The 25,351-nt window shown below is 43.1% G+C and overlaps 1 protein-coding gene across 2 annotated transcripts in view; it reads right to left on the bottom strand.

Annotated features, from left to right (window-relative positions):
• Nucleotides 1-24,888, bottom strand: part of LOC137284850 (interferon-induced GTP-binding protein Mx1-like) — a 98,908-nt gene extending 74,020 nt beyond the window's left edge. For both annotated transcript variants that reach the window (XM_067816871.1, XM_067816870.1), the window contains exon 1: nt 24,725-24,888. Coding sequence is in view for 1 of the 2 variants with exons in the window: in XM_067816870.1 (XP_067672971.1) it covers nt 24,725-24,776 (52 nt within the window). In the remaining variant the exon portion in view is untranslated. The remainder of the gene's footprint in view (nt 1-24,724) is intronic.
• Nucleotides 24,889-25,351: the final 463 nt, after the last annotated feature.

Genomic DNA, 25,351 nt, shown 5'->3' with positions numbered 1-25,351 from the left:
CTATACTTCACGTTTCCTCCTACTTATTTTACGGGAAGACACCTTTGTGTAAACGGTTATATGTTCATTGTGAGAAATGGTAAAAAGGGAGAATGTGAATCTCGTGAAAATGAATTTAGAAAGACCCCAGATCAACAGTTCCAACTGTCTCAACAACATAATTTCTAAACTACTTAGAGACCACAACCATGGACCTGTACACACCGAAAGCCAAAGTAAATCTTTTCGACTATAGCAAAAATAGCGAAATTTTATTTAAAAATATAGAACAGTAAACGCAAAAATCAATCTTGAATACATTACGTATTCCTCATAGCGCAATATAAAGATTACACATTAATAGTACTGGATACTTTAATCTATAGTTTAAACTAATCTCCTCAAGAAATCGTGACTGGATTGGCAAGCATAAACATGCATATCAATGCCGATCCATACCAATAATATAATTACACAACATACATGATAACAACACTTCATGTCCCCCTAGTCAAACGTCAGACTAAATTTACAGTTATCAAAGCAGACTCACCCGCTGGGCCACTAGAAATAAAAACAAAGCAAATACAAATAAATCAATAAATCTAAACAAATAAATGGAATACTAAAAACCACCAAAATATGCACGCCCCAAGTAAAAAGCTAGGGTGCAAAAGTGGCAAACCGGTAAAATATGCCAAGATTCAACCTCTAAACTATACAATCGTATTTTACTCGATAAATCAGGATGGTCTCAATGTCAATGTGGGTAGTTACAGAATCAAAGCAAAATATTTTACATGCTTATGTACGATTTATTTAGAAGAATCCCCGACAAACACGGCCGCTTCTCCTCAATCTGTGGGTTTGTGAGAGTGAGGGTACTCCCAACGAGGCTCACTCCAATTAGTTACAGGGGTAGGTCACTCCCTTGCTATTTTTTACCATTTGCACTAATTAACGTGTGCCTTGTGTTTAATAGAACTTCAGCCAGTTTATTGTATCCGTTGAAATTTTACAATGAATGAATGAATGAAGTTAAGAATAAAAGAAAGAAGTACATATGTGAATGAATGAAAGAATAAATGATACACCACGGCCTTCCCTCCCAAAACATGTTAAAGAACGCAAAAGTATCGCGAGAACATGTGTTAGCTGTCCTTTAAAAAGTCTACTTTGAGACATTTTTGTTTACAGTAATAAATAATTCAGATATTTTATTGCATGAGGGGAATGGAATGGACATAAACAAAATGTTAACTGACACTGTCACACTGCCATTAAATCTAAATTGTAAAACTGTCGCAAAGCGTTCTGAAACACCTTTCCAGTTTTGTCAAATAATAAGATCAACAGGAAAGAAAGAAGTTAGGGAACCATAACCCTCAAGCTTCAATGATGTATCAGATCAGATCGGCAATTTGTCATATTTGTCACACACCTCAAATACACCCTAACATTTTGTTTTAGATCATGAAACTATCACTATTATTTGCAAACACATTTCACCTGGTAGTATATTCCACTCATAAGAATTAAAGGTGTGTGTGAAAGGTGTTTTTGAGGAAGTAACTAGGAATAATCAAACAACGGCGTATAGCATTTTAATGGCAAATCAGAACAGATCGACGAAATGTCATATTTTTCACACACCTCATTACACCATAACAATTTTTTTTAAAGTCATAAAACTGTCACTATTACTTGCAAATACCTTTCAACTAGAGGTATGTTTTCCTTCTAAAAATTAAACGAATGTGTGAAAGAAGTTTTTATCGGCACAATTTAGTCTATCTAAATTTCTGAATCGAGAATAGAATCCAGTGAGCTATAACATGCCGACGTGAAACTTTACTACAAATCTGCTGTTCCAATACAGACACTAATAACAAGTATTTGATTTGGACTGAAGTGACAACATAGTTACCCTATCTTCTACATATAGGTTTTCAGACGTTACAACACTCAGCGAACTAAATCAGCTGTTGAAAATACACCGGGCTCAATCTTAAATACTACGCTGCCACCATATTGGCTACACTGGTTACGTAACGGCTTTTCGAGGAGTTCTTGCTCTTCATTCATTCATTCATTCATTGTAAGATTTCGACTGATACACTAACAGTAAACTGCCTGAAGTACTTTTACAAGGAGCCGAAGTTGCGATGGAAACGAACCAAGTCACTGTGTGCGTTGGAGCATGACGAGGCACATATGAATTAGTACAAATAGTAAAGAAAACAAACGAGTGACCTATCCCTGTTGTAGATAATTCTTGGTCTGACAAATTAGAGAATACCCCATAAACCTCGGACGAAGAAAAGCCGGGACGGGCAAACGGGAATTAATGGAGACCATAACAGTAAAACGAAACATGCTAAACTGGGTAGGTACACTTAAAACTATTGGGTAGTAACACTTTCCAAGCGTCAGGTTTTGCCCACGATAGAAAGTATTCAACAAAGGAAACTTTGACAACATACCGTGTGTCACCTACAGAGAAACACAGTTTTGGTGCTTTAAGTTTAATTTGTGAGGGGTTGTACAAGGCCATTAGCTCACGACTGGTGACTAGACAGAAGGTGACAGTATTTTGAGTTCTTTCCTTAATTACCCAGTTGGGGATCCTTAATTACTTATTTGTCCTGAAGAAGAACACACTGTGTATTTTATATTTAAGTGGTCATTGGTGAATGTCAGTGGGATTGAAAAGACATATTTCAATATAGTTTAAAGATCTCACAACACTGTTTATTAATGTGTCCGGCATAGTCTTTATGGTACTGGAGGTAGGTCACTCTTGATTAGGGCTTTCACAAATAACTTCATAGATATAGCTTGAATTTTGTTATATTTATAGAATACCTAAATTCAAAAGAATCTCAAGGCTTAGTATTCTAAGTGTACTGAATATGTTGCTGGAAGTGAAGCTCTGCGTTCAGGATCCGTGAAGATCTGGATCCGGAGTAGAACAGGGCTTCAGCAACCCATGTTTGCCATAAAACCCGACTATGCGATTAACGGGATCGGGTGGTCAGGTTCTCTGACTTGGTTGACACATGTCATCGGTTCCTAATTGTGTAGAACGATGCTCATGCTGTTGTTCACTGGGTTGTCTGGTCCAGACTCGATTATCTACAAACCTCCGCCATATTGCTGGGATATTGCTGGGATATTGCTGAGTGCGACATAAAACTACACTCACTAAGTTAAACTGAAATTATTTGCCATTATAATTTCATCTATTTTTAAACCATATGTTTGCAAAATAAAGAAAACAAGCAAATGAAAATATTTTCGAGATTAGTCGAATTAAGACCGGAATCATTTCATTTTTTGGGTCATGATACTTATAAACACACTTTCATTCATTTACAACCTTCAAGACAATGAAAAATCCTATGAATTTTGAGTGGAGGTTCAGATTCTTGTACCTGTTAAAAATTAGCGGAATTAAGTCAAAGTGACTTGAATTTTGTGCCATGATATTCATAAATATATCCTCATTCATTTACAACCTCCAAAACATAGGAATAGATGCATTTTGCGTAAAAGTAATTATTCTGGCATATTTTTTAAAATTCGTCCTGAATTCGCAAAATTGAGTCAAAATCAGTTGAATTTTGTGTCATGATTGGAATACATTGGAAAAGATGTATTTGAAATAAAGGGAAATATGGTTTAAATTAGCAGAGTTAAGTCAAAATGAGTTGGATTTCGTGTCATGACATTCATAAATGTACTTGCATTCAATTACCACCTGCAAAAGATGAAAAAAAACATGTATTTTGAGTGAAAGTAAATATTCTCGCCCATGGACCAAAATCAAGTCTTTGAAGGGCATTTAGAAGTGAAATGCATAAGAATGAAGATATGGATATGGATATCAACTTCTGTATATGAGAACACAACGTTTCGGAGTTAATGTTTACTCCTTCATCAACGTTGTGTTCTCATATACAGAAGTTGATATCCATAAAATCTTCATTCTCATGGACCAAAATGTTTTTCGCCCATGAGCGACAGTTTTTAAAATCGCTCTCAGTTAGCGGAATTAAGTCAAAAATGAGTTGAAGTTTCTGTCATGATACTCATAAACGTACTTTCATTCATTTACATCCTCCAAAAGATGTATTTGGAGAAAAAGGAAATATTCTCGCCCATGGGCCAAAATGTTTTTCGCCCATTAGTGGGATTTTGTTAAATCTCTTTCAATTAATGGAATCCAGCCAAAATGAGGTGAAATTTGTGTCATGATACTTATGAACATACTTTATCCATTTACAACCACCAAAACATGGAAAAAAGATGTATTTCGAGTGAACGTAAATATTCTCACACATGGACCAAATGTTTTTCACCTATGGGCGATATTTTCTAACAGATCACTCTAAATTAGAAGAATTAAGTGAAAATAAGCTTAATTTCGTGTCACGACACTAATAAAAACACTTTCATTTATATAAAAACTGCAAAGCATGAACAAAAACCATGTATTTTCAGTGAAAGTAAATATTCTGGTCCATGGGCCAATATTTTTTTCACCGGCGATTTGTTCCTACATCTCGTGTGTGGGTGAATTTATATGGCTAGTACATAAGATATAGCGAGACTGGATATCCGGAACGTGAACAGAAATGAACTGTAACGCCAAAGCGTTAACTGCCATTGACGTTGTCACGTCCACAGATGCCAAAGGAACCACCACGATTCTGACGGTCCGCTCACCTGGGTGGCGCTCTCTTATGGACAGATTGGGAGTAATTTTAAGACTCACCCCAATATTTGTTTTCAAATAATCACATTTCTTGTTAAAGAACAGACTCACACGGAAGTCAGACTGTTGCATTTCGGCGGTGAACAAAAACGTCCATTGCAGATAAAGAAATACAGGGACATGGACTGACTGACTGACTCTGGTCTTACGCTGCTTTCAGCAGTATTCCATCATCATCATGGCGGGCCGGTAACACCAAAAACTGGCTTCACATATTGTACCCATGTAGGGTTTGAACCCTGGTCTTCGGTGTGACGAGCCAACGTTGTGACCACTAGCCTACGCCATCGCCGTTGTAGGGACTGGGAACGTCACCCGAACACTATTCAGCGACAGCCTTAGGAGTGGACAAATCAGTACCAGAGAGTTTGCAGGTGCTGCTTCTTACTTCCATCTTATTGGATGATTTTGTATACGAAATAATATGGGCGCAATATAGCCTAAGGATTTTTCTTGTTGCCTGTGCTCTCAACCCAATAATCCTGATTATCCCTTGTGATTTTGTCTTTGTCTTTTTAATCCCTTTGTAATTGGTACATTGGCTCGTAACTCAACCGTGACATTTCACCCATGGTTCAACATCGTGCAGACACCGAGCATACGGAATTGGGGCGAGCTACCAAGCTAGAATGATTACCGTATATATACATGGCTAAAACACACATGAAAGATAAAGGCTTAACGATAACACGTAGGACAAGAGGGTTAAAAAAGTAGATAAGTTAAGTAAGGGGAAAAGAATTATTAAAACAAATTTACATTCAATCATAAAAGAAATTACTACTGCACAAGTAAAGAGCTAGTGATCCAGCGAGCATAACAATGTCGGTGTTGAGCCCACCTGTGACCGGGTGTAAAACCTTGGTGTCAACTTAGAGTGCAGACTCTTACCGCGTCGTTTTACGAATCCGTTGGTATATGAGTAGATGGTGGCCACAAACACCTAGTTGCGGGTACAAGCAACGTACAGTAAACTTAGGGGCTGGTTGTACTACCTTTTCTCATGTCGAAATTACCAAATGTTAGGAATAAATACATTCTTATGTTTGTCACAGGTTGCATTTTTTATATTGCGCAACACCGATCACAAATTAATAATTTTGCCCCTAACAGCTTGCCGTACAGTCGCACTGGCTGCCAACGGGTGCATCCGGGACTCTGGCACATGCTGCTCCTGCAGCGTGTGCACTGAGGTGCTATAAAAGCTGCATGTGCCAAGTGCCTGCTCCATTACGTCGGGTAATTTCACTAATTACAGGTATGTAAGTTTGTTTGAATTGTTTATTATAAAACAGTTTCTTGTTGGTGTGTATTTAAATAATTGTATTTAACGATTGGTTAGAAACCATTAGGATTCATAATTACTTATATCTAATAATGGTTTAGTAATAGGTAATTTTTACAAGTGTTTTTATATCTCATGTAAATGTCACAATAGTTTATAAATTGTCACTAATGGAGGAGACACACCATTCTGGCAGTGGCAGTTACGTCGTGTAATTTCACTAATTACAGATATGTTTATGGCGCATGTTTTGGCAAGTGACAGTAAATAAAGGCATCAAACACCACCCCAGTGGTCCGGTTATAGAAAACCTGCGACATGTTCAAGGATTATAACAGTACTTTCAGGTAATGACTCTCACTGAATAAATCAGTTACAGTGAAATCCAAAAGTCATTACACCATTTAATTACTAACAGTATGCGCTACCTGTGAATACATCAAGAATTATACCCAGTGTACTAAGTCTTGATATTTTAATTTTCAATTGCAGGGATTACAAGGCATAACCAACTGCTTAGCTGAAGTATTTATTAGATATTCATAGTTATTTTCCTAGCATTACTCTTTTACTTTGTAGTTCCTGTGTTTTTTTATTTAACGATCTTATGTATCCAGTTTATGCAAATTATGTATACTGGAGCTGCGTTAAAATAAGCCTTAAGGTTTGTTCGGCAATTCAGGTGTTTACAAGATAAAGGTATGAAGAAGCAGACGAAAATAGTTTCACGTGGTACAATCGACATGTTAAAATCACTTCACAACAACAAAAATGTGGAAGTTCACAATACAAGACACTGAAACATTAAAATATTAATGTACATGCTGATAATTATTAGTGTTTTCGTCTCATACTTTTGCATTAGTATTGTGGCAAGAGGCTTCACAAATATTTCCTTCCTAATAAGAATATAGGCTGAGCTTTTGAAAGACATTCGTGAAATAAACGGTCAGTACAGGAGATATCCTGCGATAAATTGTATCTGATATCTAAATAGAAGTCGCATTAGGCGAGAAGGTGTTGCTTACTCCAAAATGATAAAATTCCTTGTGAATATTCGATATGACTACCGCCAATTCCGAAATCGAAATGTGATCGTGTAACAACGGTTGGGCGATAATAAACGCATTTGTGACAAGAGAGGCGGTACAACGAATTGGGCGAGTACACTTGGCTGCTACAGGTAGCTTGACGATTATGCACGTGCAATACATGCTAACCGTGACATGAAATCAACACCGCTACTGTTTTACACCTGTCTCGCTACTGTTAAACAGATTTCAGTTGTAGTAAAAAATGTCCAAGTTAGGAAAACATGGGCAAATAGTTCATTCTCAGGCAAGGGAGATAGCGTACAATGTTATCATGTATATGGACAAAAATTGTACAACCAAAGCAGATTCTTTTACAAAGTTGCCTTGCTACTGGACTCTCAACGGCAACTTTAAAGCGCATTAATGTGGGTGTGGGTGGACTGGGACACATAAGCACAGCACGTTGTCAAAGTTCACTGCATGTTGCTGTATTCACAATTAGGTGTTTGCACGTATTTGTGGGGCCACAATCTGGCCATATACCAACGGATTCGTGGGTTCTTTTAATCATCGGCACGACTTCGATGTTCACATGTACCGATGATTACGTACGTGCGCTAGATATAACATCATTTTTTTGTAAGATGTGTTTATATTTGTCAGTTGCACTTCATAGGAAGGAAGAATTTGGCTCATAAACTTCATGGCGCACGTTCATGTTATTCGTAATCATCGGCACGACTTCGATGTTCACATGTAAACAACCTCCGGGGGCATGACTTGTGACATTCTTCTGCAGTGACAATCTTTTCCTAAAAACATAAGCTATTGCCCCCACAACACCTCATACCTAAACGCATTCAACACGGGTGGTCAAAGATGGATAAGTATAAAAATGTAATAGTAGGAACTAAAAACAAAACTCATAGAGACGGGTGCTTCTTCAAACGACGCCATGTTTTGCTGCGTGAGTTTCCGCTCGCGACCGAAAAGTCTCCGACGATAGCCGAACGTGTTTCCAGTATTACCGACATTGCTTCCGATAGGACCGACGGGTTTCTGTTATTACCGCTAAACTACCGGTATCGCTGCAATTGTTTCGCGAGTGGGCTGCGTTTGTTTACGTTTGAGATGCAATTCCTTCAAATTTGCTGTAATTCCTTCAATTACTTAGGGGGGCCTGTTTTAAGTGCACAGGGTTATGTATTGTACACTATGGGTTGTGACAACACGGGAACAATCTCCACACAAAGTTGACACCAATGTTTATTTACACCCGATCACAGGTGGGTTCGATCCTGACAGCTCAACCTCGCTGGATAACTAGCCTGGCGCTTCAGCCAGCTCGCCCACCTCGGACCGCAATAATAGGCCCAACCAGTTGTCAATGCATTAGTATTGACTTGATCAGGTCAAGCAGTAGTATAGGGAATGACAGTTCTGGACCACTTTCAAGAAATGTCTCTACAAAGCCTTATTTAGTAAATAAGGCTTTGGTTGGGCCATTAGCTCTTGCTACTATTACCCCTACTACTTAACGTGTGTTGGAGGTAACACTGTGCCGTACGGTACGATCAATAATTCTTCTCTTACAAACCCCCTACCCGGCCCATCTCTCAAGTAGTATAAGTTAGGTTCGTCGGCTTTCATATCCACTTTATCTATGTTGTAAGTTTTGACTGACCATATAGGATCGGTGGCTCGCTTACGGCTATCACCCTCGTGTTCCCCCGGCTGGTATAGATACCTAACTAGGGCCCTATCTGGTATCTGTTTCTCCTTCCCACGCAATGGAGCGGCCGACTCTGCAACTATTGATTTTAGTTTGATAGCGTCTGCCGGTTTCTTACCGGTGAGACGGGTGACTTCATGGTTGATTGCCGACACCACCTTGGGTAACCTCGTGACCCATTCAGTCGATCGTTTTCCAGGGGTGACCATCTCCCTAGCATACTGATGGCCGAACAAGCGCTCAGCCAAAGTCCCATTAAATCTCTCAACTATGGCTTGGCTGCGATGGGCTCCGGCCGTACCACGCCTGACCTTTGTATCGTGTTTGGCTAGCAGTTGTGACACGGCACCCATGAACTCCCGTCCGGGATCAACTTGCAGCTCTGTTGGCCACGTCAGCGGGCTGCGTTTGTATATGCGTTCGAATCCTCTGGCTACCTGGGCCGAATCTTTCGTGGTCAAGGGTTCGGCTTCCTTGTAACGACTGGCTACGTCCACTACGGTTAAGGCATACTTGTACCTCTTGTCGTGGGGTAGGAACAGTAGGTCTGCCTGGTGAACGCTATTAGGTATGTTAATACCGAACCTCCTTCTAGGCACGTAGCGTGGTGCCGGCAAATAGATCTGCCACAGGGCTTGTTTTTCAAGCCACGCTTTGGCTTCCTCCGTGGGTACTCGCGCTATTTTAGCTAGCTTATCTACTGCGCTAGCTCCTTTCCAGTACCCACGCGGGCTGTAGTAAATAGCCTCAAATTTTTTCATGTCCATACGCGTATGTGTTTATCCCATCAATAGCTATCCAACGTTTAGTGTCCATAGGCGACAGGGACGTCTTGTTTATAGTCAGTCCGTATATCTTATGTCCATCACTTCTAAGTGTATTCATTTTATGCCTAAAGGTACGGGTCTTGAACAAGGCTTCCTTGAATCTGGCGTGTTTGATGTGTTGTTTCACCACATACTTCTTAACCCCCTTAGCCTTCCGGATCTCACTATTGTCGGCTTTCAGTATGGAGTACATCTTAGGTCTCAAACCTATGTACTCGGCTATGGGCGTGCCAGCACACTCGTCCTTCATCTTACCTAGGACCTTTTTATTTACCGTACTGTGTATGGCATGGGCCTTAGGGTAGTCGCTGGTGTCGTATAAATCGAGGTGTTTTTTCATGTCCTCGTACACGTCCTCGGTTCGAATCTCCATCAGCAGGGAATCCGTGTCAGTGTACAGCACTTCACACCTGTCGCCGTACTGTTTCTTGAGCTCGTTGTAGTAAAAGTCGTACATCAGGTGTTTGGATAAATCGAGGATGCTCATCCCCACGTAAACAGGCCGGTTGAATTTTATGTGTCTTTTCTTCATGTGTAGGGCAACCAGGTTGTCTGTGAATATCTTACTACGGTTGAATGCAGGACTGGTTATCAATCTCCTGAGCTTGTCTTCCTCACTCGACCGAACCAGCTTCACGGTCACGCGTTTCCTCAGGTTCTCCATAGTCTTACCAAACACCGAGTTGTTCATGAGCTTGTAGAGATTTTTCTCAAAATCACTGGTGGCTTTTTTTCGTAGGTCTGTGTTCATTCTGATGTAGGGCTCCATCCATGGGCTCTGGTCGAACATGAGCACCCTGTGTATTTTGGTCAGCCTCATACCCAACGACAGGTACAGCTGTAGGTTGCGATAGTGAACGATGTACTTGGTCTTATTCATTAAGTTAGGCACGAGTTTTTCAACGTCTGTCACACGCCCACCTAACAAGTTATGTTGGTACTCAGACATCCAGTCTGGGTTAACCCTCATACGTTCGGGGGCCAGGGGGTAGCTGTTGTGTGATGTGTGTAATTCCTTGGTATACTCTAAGTCAACCTCGAGGATATACCCTTTGTTCGAATCTGGTGCAACCCCCATAACATCAACGTGGGGTACCCATTCGAATCCCCCTGTAGGTAGATACTGGCTCATGGCCCAGCCGTACAGGTTGTTTGCGTCGAGGTAGAGAATGTGATTGGTTGGCTTGTTAGGATCGTAACCTTTCACGTATTGATTATTTGCTTTCGCGTATCGTTTGGATGCCATGGAAATTCCACCTCGCAAGCCTTTCTCAATGAATAGGTGCATGTCGTAATCTGTGAGCAATTCCAAATTAACTCCGGTCTTTTTAAGCAAGGCGTCCCACGACAGACCTGGGCTGGTGTAATACCATGCGGGGTCGAGTTTAAACTGCTTGAAACACGTCCGCCTAAACGTCTCAAACACGTCGGCTAACAGCAGTACATCTGTCCTCAAGTACAGGTCGTGATAATCACCCAGGTTCTTGCAACCCAGTTTATTCCATACGTTAGTCGCGTGCGAGTAATCATCTCGTGAGACGGACGCCTCATTCAGCTTGCTATAAAAACAGTCAATAGGGGGTAGTCTGGTCTCGGTGAACTTGGCCCAACTATCCATGTACTCATAGGGGTACACACCCTTCCTCATAAGTAGGGGTCTAGTCTCGGCGTCTGTGTATCGATCGGTGATAGGGAAGGTATTGTTGGCCTTGACCAGACTGTCGAGTGACGACAGGAGGAACTGAAACGAGTCAATGAACCTAAGTCCGTTTAAGCTGAAGGAGATGTATCTCTCCATGTTGTTGGGGATGCACGTTATATTACCATCGATTTTCGCGATGGCCTGCATGACCAAGTGTGAGTCGTACCCTCTCAAGTTGTGAAAGACAACGGGGATGTTTATTGTCTTAGGGTTGATTTTAAGCTTGAGGTTGCACGCGTTGTGAGCGGCGCCTCTATACTTACCAGTTATGTGGCAGTGATCTCTCACCGAATCACCGTTAAGTGGTGAGTCACACACGTGACAGTTAGTGCTACTAGCGTGAGCTAACTTGTCGTCTTGGGTCAGACGCATGGGAGCGATTCTATACAATGCATTCCTAATAATTTTTTCTTCCTCCTGCAAACACTTTAGAAACCTTTCAGCCGCGTCAGGGCCCCTATATACTACTGGAGCTTTCGTTTCCCCGTCACAACGGACGACAATGTATCCAAACGAACAGGCTTTATGCTCTTGTGTCTTGTGGGTGAAGCTACCACTGGGGGGTGTGGGGGAATCCCCACCCACAACTAAGGCTTCGAAGTCGGCGTATATGATATAAGGCACAGACATTTGGTTCTTGTGGTTACTGAATTTTAGGATATTATCACCTTCCTTAGGCATGTCGACTCGTATAGCCGTCTGCCCCACACCTTGGCAATCCTCCCGGTGGGATTCTAATAAATCAGCTCGACTGAAACCGTGTAGGCATCGTACACAAAAGTGTTTTTCCCCATCGTGTTTCGACTGGTCGTGCAACAACCGGCTGAGATGTTTTATCCACGTGTAGTGATACTTGTCACCTCGTTGGATCGTGAATATATTAATAACTTGGCGATCCTTCACCGGGCTGACCCTGTGTACTATTGTTTTGTTACCTTCGTGTCCAAAGACATTTATAGCCAGATTATTCTGTTTTTCTACTTTAGTGATCTGGGATATGGGGGTGGGTTCATCTATACCATCCCAGTTGAGCCCATCGTCTTGGGGATAGCTAGAAAGCCTATCTGAATGAGTGCCAGCTGGAAATAAGGCTGACCTGATAGCTAACCTCAGGCAATCGTTTCCTCTATTCTTAACGTTTACTATGGCATGTTTGTTCCTATAGTAGGGAGGCAAGGCTAGGTATGACCCGCCTCTGAACGGCACGTAGTTAGCTATGTCTAGATAGATATTATCGATTTTATCTACAGCCCACCCGGACCCCAAGTGTGTGTAGCGTTCTAGGTATTCTCGTATCTGCTGAAAACTGGTATCGATTGATGTATCAATGGTCTCTGTATGTGTGGCGACCTCTTGTTGACCTCGGAAGTAAGGCTGAACATACTCAGTGGTACTCCCAACCTGCTTATCGAGCGACATTTTCACTGTGATCTGAAACTTGATACTTCCTAGGTTATTTAGTTCCTGGTTGACCTTATCAGCTATCAGAGGCTTGATATCTGTAATGTCTATGTTTCTATCAACGTGCATGCGCCAACCTCTCAAATAGTTGCCTACAACGCGCTCAGTGCGCACGAACTGTAGGTCAATAGCTCTATTCTGTCGTAATAATTCTACAAGCTGTGGTTTTCTCATACGAGAATACCCAGCTAAACTCAAATCGCGTGCCTCGGCTTTCAGTTGTTTTACAGTGGGAGGTTTTGCTACGGGGGCATGTGATAACAATGCGGTTAACCCGGCTCTCCCCAGGTTTGAATAACCCGTGTATCCAAGCTGTTTTGCTTGAGCTTTTAATTGTTTTACTGAAGGAGGGGCTTCTAAACCTAGTAATCTCAACAATGCTGACTTCCGCATTCGAGAATACCCGATCACACCTCTCTGTTTTGCGACCCGCTTGAGCTCGCGTACAGTAGACATAGTGTTTACACCTAAGAGAACCAATGTCTAATTGGTTCACAGTAAAGGGAGGTAACCCTTAAGTGGCTGTTTCACGCACTGGAGTCTATCTTGAGCAGTCGCCTACGTTCTTTTATGTAGCCTTTTTTATTCTCGTAGATGAGTTGATGTCTGACTACGTTCGCTCCGTGAGCTTTACATAGACAGTAGTGCCCTTTAACCCCGATACCACACACAGAACACGTGTAGTTAGGACTTCCCATATGGAAACAACAGAACCCCTGATTCCTGCATTTCCTACCACAGGCCTCGGTCTTCCCCATAAGTATGTATTCACATCGGTATGGAGCGGGTCTCATGTTTACTTATATAGGTATTTTAATTTAATTGCTTCGCAACCAACGCAGTAGCTGCTATACCCAACACTATGAAGCCCAGTTCACGATTCATTTGTCCCTTGGATGGTGTGTAGTACTGAGCGAGTGTGGGTTTATTGAGCGGTTCCAATTGTTTACCAGTTAGTAGGTAGTATTCTTTCATTGCTTCATCAACATCGTTGAATGTTTGAACGGCATGGTTTTCATGCTGGAGTTGTTCGTTAATAAAATCGATCCTCTGGAGGCGTTTTTTAGCGTACTCGGCCTGTGCTCTTTGTAATTTCTCAGTAGCGAGATCGTGCCGCTTCCTTTCTTCCTGTATTTCAGCCGTGTCTCGTAGTTTCGAGAAGAGGAAATTACTCCCGGAAAATGCCAGGGCATTCACTAACGCCCCACCGACCATCATAGCTATCGTGGCCATCCCTATATTTATTTCATTATATTATCAGGTATGATCCCTTGTTTTACTAGGATGTCTTTTGTGGCCATCGCCATACCAAGGTTCATTATGAGCATACCCATATCCTGCAGGTTGAAATCTAGCTTGATAGTTGGTTGTTTAAGAACCATTTTAGTCAACCGAGCGTACCCTACTGCTAGACTGGCGACCACTGTGGCGTGGTATGCGTCGTTGACGAACGTTTTCCCCTCAGACATTATGTATATGATATAAAATATTAAAATTATAACATGATATGCGGGTCTACCGTGGGGGTGGGGGGCTCACTGTTGGGTGGGGGCTCACTGTGGGAGGGTACCCCCACGTATAACCACGAGATAGCCAAGGCAGCAGTTACACCTACAGCCAACAACAGTCGGGTTGGGTTGGTCACTTTATGTTGGTTACACCACCGTTTTTTACCGGCAGCTACTCTCTTAGGATTCTTCTGTCTGGTTACTGTTGTGGGTTCCTGTGAAGGGGTCACTTCCCTCACTGTGGGGGTTACCCCCAGTGGGGTTTCCCTCACTGTTGGGGGTTCCTGTGAAGGGGTCACTTCCATCACTGTGGGGGGTATCACCTCGGGAGCAGCATCCATCTATACTATTATTATTATTTTTTCTCTCAAATTGACAATGCTTTGCCGTGATAATCGCCGCCGTCACTGGAGCCAACAACATGCCATATTTGTGGTACAGCCCGCAGCTGATAGAGCTCACGGCGTGTTCGATAAAAGGGTCTTTCTCGAGGTCTTCCCACAGGTAAAGTCGGCGCTCTGGTGGAATGGGAAAGAAGTATGATACAATACCGGTGTATATCTGGGTCATAGCCGATCCTATTGTCTTTGTCATTTCTGCTCCGAGCCGGGACTCGTATCTAGCGTACAGCTTATCGATTTCTTCGGCTGACATTTTCTGCATTTTATCCGGAGTGTAGTCTCCAAAGTAATGTTTGGCTTTGCCGCCAACAGCCAACGCCACCAGTTTCTCTCGCTTGTCATCAGTGGGGCCTGCCGGCGGCGTGGGGGAACCCTCCGCAGACAATTGTTCGAGCAATTCCTCACACTCCATCTTATAATATAACAAGTAAGATTTAGTTTTAACTATATAATACCCGATGCAGACAAAACACAGAGAAATGAAGGTTAAGTTGCACACGACAAATACTTCAAATATCATAGCTATATACTTAGCTTTGCTTAGCTTTGCTTAGCTTTGCTTAGCTTTAGCTTAGCTTTGCTTAGCATACTATATATGCTACTGGTTGGTCGGTCTTGAGCACGAGCTTAGCGTGTTTAGTTTCAGCGAGCTGTTTCTTCACCCGTTCCCGTTCTAATTTGCTCATCACATCGTTCTCTCTCAAACACTCCTCGAACGAATCCCTGTCCTTGCAGTGAAATAAGGCCACCCATCGCGTCTGCTCCCTGAGGTCTTTCAACACCGAGTTGAACTTCTGCGTTAGCACCCAGACGCTGTGATTTGCATGCCGGCCGGAGAAGGCCAGGTACGATAGCATGTCTCTCCTTTTTGTTATCTCGCGATTAGCGCTGCAGTCGTCCAGTATGAACAGCGTCGGTTCCCCCTTAAATTTCTCGTGAAGAGCTTTCAACCAGTCCTGCAGGCGTGTTCCAGGGTCGATTTTGTGTACGTCCGGGTCCGTCATCACCCAAGGTCGCGCGTACGTTTTATTCATGCTCAGAGTAGGGCACATGATAACGATGTTATCGAACACATCCTTGTAGTAACCCTCCAACATATCCAACACGAAAACGGTCTTCCCACAGCCAGTCTGCCCGCACACTATGGCGCAGTGTGGGTCAGTGGGTAGTTGTGGGTACCCCCGGGGGGTGTGGGGGGACTGTTTATTGTTGGGGGGTGTGGGGGGGTACCCCCCATCAGTAGATGGCTTGCACGAATCTCCCATTGTCTATATTAAGTTGCGCGTCCATAATAACGTACAGATATAATTTCAACTTACCAGCGGATTGAGCCTTCTTAGTAATCTGGATGGTTATCCCTTCGCTGCCGTTATCTATACGGCGCCCGCTACCGTGCAGTTTATCATCATCCGTGGATCGCATGTCCAACCATAGGGCGTACTTGGTGGTCAGGTATTCACCGATCTGCACGGAGCCGAGGTCCAGGTCCTTTGTTATGTAGTCCCCCACTGGTAGCTTTTTTATCTCATCCCACTGCTGGTGTGGTCTCATACCATGACTGAACAGCTGGTTGGGCACGCCCTCGATGGTCACTTCCACCTTTTCAATCTCGGGGTTGAAAAACTTCTCGCTGTCCCTCCGGAATGGCTCGTAATCCTCCACGGGGACGACCAGGATACCTTTCATCGATCGCGCCGGCACGTTCAGGTTGATATTCCACACAGTGTCGCTCTTATCTCGCACGACTGATCTATGCCTCAGAACGCGATCGTACAGGATAGCCATCTTCCGAGAGTACTGACTTCGAACCTGCCTGGCCAGCTCCGGGCTAGTGACCATGTCGAACTCCAGAGAGATGTTGTCTATGGCATAACTGGCCTCATCACCGTTCGGCGTACGCACTATTTTGCTATAGTCGTTAAACGTGAGCTCGTATTCGAGTCTATCACCCAGTGCAGCCTGGTAAAACGGCGCGTGTCCCGTGAGCAACTCGAAGTCGAGCGGCACGCAGAATCGATTCCCGTATGCTCGAGCGATGGCTTTTTCACCGTCCGATAGCTTGTCTAGCTGGTCTTGCGTGAAGGCATACCCTATGCGCGACCGGGTTGATTTGCTGATGCCCTGGTACACATCATTGACTCGTTCTCCCTCGCTTTTCCAGAGATCCCCGTAGCAGTGAAACACGTCGCTGTCGTCGATGCTCAGCACCTCGTTACCGCTGATCTTGACGGTCGTTTTCTTGATGATAGCTCGACCCACGTTCCGCACTAACTCGCGTTTGTCGTTGTCGGAGGTCAACGTGATATTGAACGCCAGTCGAACAGTGCCTGGTACAATGAGGTCATTCTCACCAAGGTTTGGAAATCTAACCAGCAGAGTTTGATTCTGGTCTATCTTGCTGGGATTGTTGGTGATGGTCACCGACTGTCGCACGGCTCTGGCGCCTAATGGCTCTCTCAATCTTCTGAAAGGATCTAATTTTCTGCCGTACATTGTTATATATAAATAAAATATATTTAAATACTAATGGATGAAGACATAGATATGACGGAGATGCCGGGCGCTAGTGCCCAGGCATCTGATGAGCAGGAGACCTCATTTACTAGTTCACCATTGAACCAAGAACTTTTGGCAACAACGGTAGATGATTATTACGAAAGTTTAAGAAGTGATAAATACTACGTTGATCCACAGGGCCGATACCTTGATAATTTTTTTATTTATACAAAGGGTGTTCTACGCCTTAAGTCTAAACCAGAGGTTGACCTCGTTAACAAGCGCAATAAAAAACCACTGGCCTTGTCAACTCTAGCCAGACGCCATGGTGTCGAATTTATCCGTGAACATCTAAACATGCATGATTACGTTGGTGCAATACCTAAGGCCGTTGTTGAAGATCTGCAAGCTACCAGATCCCACCTCACCACTAGACATGAAATGACACCACAGCGTGCTACAGAAGCCTCGGACAGCATAGAAAAACTGTTGAGCACCTACTGGGACAAACCGTTACCGGGGTTTGACTTTCCGGTAAGGGAACTGCGCGGCTTAGACGAAGCCGTGAAACGCGTGCGTGGAGAACTCGTGAACAACATGGGGAAACTGAATGAAATCGACGAGCACATCGCTAGGGAAAAAACCAAACTCAACGAAACTGAAAACGATGATATGAAGCGTCGTATCAATGAACGACTACGTGATTTAGAAGACGAGAGACGTACACGATTGGAATCCGCTTCCTCGAATCGTGAACAGCTTCGATCCCAGATCAGTCGCATTCGGGAAACAATCGATAGAATACTGAACGAGGATACAACTTTAGCCAACAGGATTCGGATATTGTTCCGGGAGCAAGGGATCACCATCGCCAGCATTCTGACTGCATTGGGTTTCATCATATCAACCTTGGTGGTGTCACTGGTGGGGGGAACCCCCACACCCCCAACACCTGGCGGCGGGGGAACTCCCACAGGTGGTGGTATTAAAGACTGGATAAAAAAACTCGGGGAAGGCCTAGCTAAACTGGCTGGTAAAGCCGCCGAAGCCCTTCCCGGCATCCTGGGTAGCATCGTCTCGTGGTTGTTGGGCGCTCTGGCTAAAACTGCCATGTGGCTCAGTCAAAACATGTGGGCAGCCATCGTCGCCGTGGCGGGTCTGGTGTACGTAGCGGCTAAGAAATCTTTAACCAAATAAGTCCCAAAGTTACCCCACCAACCACCAGGGCCGTTTTATTATCAATATGCTGCTGATAGGAGGCCTGAATATGGGGGGTCACCTCCTGTGGTGTTGGTTGAACTTTAGGCTCCGGGGGCGGTGCAACTATACCTGTTTCACGTGGTGGGATGTGTGGGATATAGGGGGTGTTAATATCGGGGTTGATACCCAACTTTTGATCCGCCGTGGCTATGACTATTTTGTTGTTATAACCCACCACTTTTTTTACTCTCAGTTGCATATCACTCGGAGCCATGTACAGCCCCACGCCGAACACGTAATTGACTTTCGATCTGGCGTATTCTAACACGTTTTGGTAACGGTCGATAGCCCGCGGGAGATCAACTGGAGAATTGATAGCATCCTCAACGTTGGAAACGAACTGTTTCTGAGCGTCGTAAGCAGTTCCCTTACCTAGGATGTTGGAACGCGTCATCGACTGCGCACCCAACAGCGCCCACACGTACGTTCGAATCGAGTCGTTCAAGCGTATTGTACCAGCACGAGTGAATTCTTTCGATGTTTTTGAGATCATTTTAGTCCAGGCTGTGGCTGCATCAGGATTGGTTTGCTTTATACAGCTGACATGGATCTGTTCATTCGTTGTGGGGCCTGTAAATGTATGACGGTGTGGGTTGTATGAACCATCTTTAGAACCGGCCTGATATGTTCCGGACCTGTAGAAGTACACGAGAACTATACCGAGACCATGGTTCACACCAGGAAGGCGAAAGTCTTTATTCGTTGGAATCTCAAACTCCCCACAAACACGTTCATAAGCGCGTTTATCATAGGGGTTATTTGTCATACTCCACGCTTTATCTTGGGGAAGAGGAGCACTTATTTCCTTCAATATTCGTCTCGTTTGATAATAAATAGGAAACAAAATAACCGCCTTACTCAGTTCGTCTATACCGTAGTCTGGTGTCACACCTGACCCTGTCGTTGCACACCACACAGCAAAGTTGAGTTGGTTCTGCCAAAACTGCATTGGGTTTTGATTCCAGTTTACCACCGCCTGCGCATTATTAACAGACACGATATAGTTTTCAAAGATATTAATAAAGGTTGTTTTAAACCCCGTACTACCTTCCACCACGATTTTCAAGTGTGCTAAATCCATATTATAATATATAAATTATATATTATAATATGTACATAACACTTCCAGGAATAACGAGCGGTGAGGCCGTTCAGCTGACGCACGCGATCGATAACACGTCAGGTCAACTCGAAGTCGCACTCTGCGATATCACCTACCTACCGCAATGGACTAACATCAACGCCAGCAACAATAAGCTGTTCGTCAGTGGAACTCGCAGTCAGATAACTGACGGCTACTACAGCGTGTGCTCTCTAAACGACGAGGTCTTCAAACCCCTGGGAGCCGAACTCAAGATGAACGACTCAAACGGTACAGTGGTGTTAATCAACAACGGAAGAACCTCATTGAGGCTCGGCCGACCATTAGCGAGGATACTCGGTATGTCTCCTGACGAGATAAAACTAACAACAACCGTCACAGGCACGAAGTTACCCGACCTAGTACCGTACCGAGAGCTGTACATTCATCTCGGTCAGGTGAGCACAACGTACAACATTCAAGGAGGTCACCCTTCCACTATACTGAGAGCAGTGCCGGTGAAAACTGAGAAATACAACGACGGTAGAACCGAGTCGTTTTCACCACGGCAGTATAAGAGATTAACCCAGGGCAACATACCTGAGCTGACAATATCGGTGTTAGATATAAATCATAATCCTGTAAATATAGGATACCTCAGCTTAACGCTTCATGTAAAATGACCAGCGCACAAGGGCCCGGAGTGAAAAAATGCGTCAATATCGGGATCTCCGACCTCGGAGACACACGCGGTTTCGACGCTCCCGGAGTAGATGGTAAATCATACGCCTTGCAACTGAAAAACAACATTTAGAAACGCGTTGAAATCCCCTCCGGTGGAACCCTAAGTGATATAGTAGATACCACAAGAGCAACAGTCAACACTAAGTACGCCCTTGTCAACACCGGTAATAATAATTGGATAATATACCCATCGTTCGGGGGTAAACTGTTCGACTTAGACGATGTTGAGAGCACTACCGTCGCCCGAAACAAGCCATATATGCTCGTCTTCACCGAAGATGACAAGTGGGTGTTGTTACCCGATAACAACGACTGGTTTCTCAATATTAGACTCGTCTCCCCTTACGTGTTTACGGATAAGAAAGACAACCACCTAAACAAAGTCGTGAACAATGGAACCCTGCTCGTGGCTTACGTCCCAACTCAGAGACGTAGCGTAGTCGTCAGCCCACTCAACACTATGGCAGCCCACATGCTATCGAGTAAACCGACCATACAAAACGTGACATTGCAGTTGGTGTCTGAATTCGAAGGCGTGGTCAGTATACTAGAGAGTCTACCGGCAAACTCAACACTGATCATCAAAGTCTACCTAGGGGAACCATCGGGGAATGATATCGAGATCGTGAAGGGGATCAAACTCGGGTGGGTGAAACGACACCAGTATCAAGTTTGCAACGTTTACGTGCGGGTGGGTGTTGGAGCCGACACCAGTCTGGAGGGGGTCAACGTGATCGTGGAAAACAAGATATCACTAACCAAGATCTTCCTGCCTGACAACATACACTTCATGGGTATGAAGTTCACCCCTGAATTATTATCAAAAAACCAGTTGGAAATTATATCGTAATAGTATAATAATGACCAGTCATCGTCCCAACACTACGCTTAACGACCTAGGAGATACGGAGGGATTCGATCAGCCTGGTGAGGAAGATGAATTATACATCCTGCACTTCAAAGACAACGTGTACAGACTGGTGTCGTTTTCAGATTTAAAAGAGCCTAAATGGCTGATCAACTTAACACTCGCCTCACCTTATATCACATTAGACGCAGATACTGGGTATACCACTAAGATTAGGAACAACGGTATCTGGCCCGGGGATTTCATTCCGGAGAGGGGATTACGCATGATAACTATTTGGGACAGGAAAAAAAATGGGTTAAATACTAGGTCAAACAATAAATTAACATTTAGTAATCCTGAAAGAATATTAGTCCCTTTCACACTCATCATAGAAGTCTTCTTTGGGTTAGACAATGAAAACACCTCAAGAGTACACCAAATTTTACCCGGGGTGTCAATGCACTGGTCTAAAGAACATATACACCAATATTGTCGTATTATTATACAACAGGAGACCACCTGGGGTTCTATAAACCGCTTAATAAACCTCAGTGGGGTTTTTATTACAACAGGAAAGTCTATTAGCCTCTCACCTATTATCATTGGTAATAATCTATCCCTTGTAGACTTCAAATACATTGAAGTACTATTAACTGAAACCCAATTAAAATATCTTTCAAAATATATATTATAGGATGGGTCTGTACCCAGTCGTAGAGGAAGTAGCGAAGACGCTGGAAACCGTAGATGGGTTCCGCTTGAGGCAGTTATGTGATGTGAAACGTCAACTAGAACAAGACCGTGACACGCGGAAAGCACTATGTAAGAAGTACAATAGAGCTTTCAATATCGTGGACGGGGCTGACACTACCCTTATGGCAACCAGCATGGGACTAGGGGCGGCAGGCGTTGGGTTGTTAGCTACCATCGTGGCCGCACCTATAGTGCTAGGTATTGAAATAACAGCTGGGGTGGCAGGGTTGGCAGGGTTGGCGCTTAAGTTAGTATCACGCAGACTGCATCGTAAGGCATTGAAACATGACGAGATCAGGGTTCTGGCCGAAGCAAAGCTGAACACAGTGAGTGAGCGTATTTCCACGGCACTCTCTGACAGTAAGATCTCAGAAGAGGAGTTTCGTTCAATCCTCTCTGAACTCAAAAAATATAATGGAATGAAACAAGATATTCGATCCAAGTCTCGTAAGTCTGCTATCAGCGAGGACGAGAAAAAAAAGTACATAGAACAGGGGATACAAAAAGCCCAGCAAGCCTTTATTATGAACACCAAAGAGATCGTAGGCGGTTCACGTTAAACTGTTTCATCGATATAAACGTGACATAGGCACAGTGTTACCTCCAACACACGTTAAGTAGTAGGGGTAATGTATCTATACCAGCCGGGGGAACACGAGGGTGATAGCCGTAAGCGAGCCACCGATCCTATATGGTCAGTCAAAACTTACAACATAGATAAAGTGGATATGAAAGCCGACGAACCTAACTTATACTACTTGAGGGATGGGACGGGTAGGGGGTTTGTAAGAGAAGAATTATTGATCGTACCGTACGGCACAGTGTTACCTCCAACACACGTTAAGTAGTAGGGGTAATAGTAGCAAGAGCTAATGGCCCAACCAAAGCCTTATTTACTAAATAAGGCTTTGTAGAGACATTTCTTGAAAGTGGTCCAGAACTGTCATTCCCTATACTACTCAAGCTGAGCAAATTGTAGTATTCACATTTTAGTGAGTTTTGTCTTACGTCGCACTCAGCAATGTTCCATATGGCAGTGTTTTATAAATAATCGTGTCTGGACCAGATAATCCAGTGATCAACAGCATGCGCATCAATCTGCGCAATCGGGATCCGATGACATGTGTCAACCAATTCAGCGAGCCTGACCATCCGATCCCGTTAGTCGCCTCTTACGACAGTCATACAGACGCCTTTATGGCAAACATTGGTTGCTAAAGGCCTATTCTAGCCTGGACCTTCACGGGTGCAAATTCTAGTGTCAAAAGCACCTAAATACTCTGAGGTTTATTCATCAGCACATTTAAAATATACAATGATACATTGATACAATGCAAATTTAACAGCCAGTGCACTCAGTGAAATTTGTCACTATCCGACTGATATGATGGAAATCCTCGGTATCCATGCAACAGGTGAGCTTATCAGGTATGCTCCTGGTTGCGATTAGGGACATGAAGGCAGTTCACCCGTTAAAAAAGTTAACGTGATTTATGAAGTTAGGGTAACTACGTTTATATTTCAAAAGAAAATCAATACTTGCTTATGCAAATACCTCACCAGGAAATGGTGAGTGAGTGTGGTTTTACGCCGCTTTTAGCAATATTCCAACAATATCACGGCGGAGGACACCAGAAATAGGTTTCAAGCATTGTACCCATGTGGGGAATCGTACCCGAATCTTAGGCGTGATGAGCGAACGCTTTAATCACTAGGCTACCCCACCGGGTAATAAGTTGACAGAGCTGGTAATTAGATACTAGATATTAAATTGGGTAACTCTACTCATGCAAAATATCATACGTATTTCTCGTCAGCCTGTACATCAAGGTCCTAATCACTGGATATTACTGTCTATTGGATATGATTTTTTTTTGCATTAATTCTTATAGTGGAAGCTGTCAAAACCGGCATCTGTCTAATCCAGTAAGTTGTCAACATAAACTCTAAGTCCCTTCTGTGTCTTGTACATTTATCAGCAATACAATCCAGCACATTGTCTAAAACGGATGATTTCTTCAGTCCAGTGAGTGCCGGATTGGACAGCTTCCACTGTATTTCATATACCCTCCATGTAAAGGTAGATTCGATTAACTATTTTGGCTTTGGTTTTATCAGAGTTAATTCATTTGCGGAGCCAGTTTGAATATTATGTTAAATCGTTACGGACGTATCGTCTGCAAATAGGCCCGTATCACTTCCGACAATGTCGTTTGTGTAGACAATTAACATCAGTCCATATAAATACAGAATGTGTCTATATAAATATGGTTACGCAGTATATCGAGGTTAGAGCGGAGAAGGGACGATTAAACTGTCTTACAAGCCGGCTGCACGTGTTCACATGTTTAACACTCATGATTCTGAAATAAAATGTTTTCCTACCGCTAGATACCTATTGCAAACCAAAAAGTAAGTATTTGTTGATTTGTTGCATACACGTCTCCGAAAAGATTTCTACAGAAATGATGCGTCGAAACTATCAACTATTTATGAATTATGTTAGTTGATGTGTGATAAGCGCCCATTTATTGATGTGACTGATAGCTGGTACTAATAATCTCTCCTCGTCCCAATTAAGAAGACGGTTTACAGTGAGCGAGTTCAAGTGATCAGAATAACAGATTGTCAAATTAACACGCTACAAGAAAACAGTTCCCATCTACATATATCTCATCACCTTACTTCATCTAAACCTGCTTAATTTTAACATATGTGAAGCTTAGAACATGATTTATGATATGTAAATAATAAACATAACGGATCAAAAATACACGCTGAAAACCATTTTGCCACTATGTCGTAATGTATGCCGGTTCTGCTTTAGTACTTACCCTTACTGCTATTATCACGCGAGGGTGTCGTCCAGCTAGAATAACCGTTCATCGTCCCGTGTCTCCCTATATTATGGGATTTCCTCTGTCTGTGCTACCTGGCTTCCAAAACAAAACACAAACACGTTTGAACAGCTTTCACTCAGTCTGCCGTAAACTAAAATGAACAGGCTCTAGTGCAGCTGCTGTTTTATACTGGAATATTTTCGTTGAAAAATCCGTCAATACGTGGAAAACCGTAGTTTCTGTTTCCATATAAGGAATACTATAAATGTATTCAACATGGTTTCTAGTACGAGTTAAATCTTTCAGGGCATTTAGAAGTGGAAAGCATGAGTAAAAACACAAGTAGTATGTCGACTTCTTTATTGTGGATAACGCAACGTTTCGGAGAGTATGCTTGCTCCGTCATCAGGTACGAACTATCATAAGGAGGTAAGGATATGGTGTTTTAGTCCATTTAGCTTATTTTAATTATGGGGATGTAATAATATTACATGTTGTAACTTTATCTGCATGGTGAACTGATGTAAATATTTTATTTCCATATCAGTTAATATCATGACACACTGGTATGTATTATGGCTATTACCAATAATAGATGCATCGACTAGTTAAAAATAATTT

This window comes from Haliotis asinina, chromosome 5 (assembly GCF_037392515.1).
Source record: "Haliotis asinina isolate JCU_RB_2024 chromosome 5, JCU_Hal_asi_v2, whole genome shotgun sequence".
Lineage (NCBI taxonomy): Eukaryota > Metazoa > Mollusca > Gastropoda > Lepetellida > Haliotidae > Haliotis > Haliotis asinina.
Note: the sequence above shows the minus strand (reverse complement) of the source record. Positions and strands in the feature narration are given on the sequence as shown.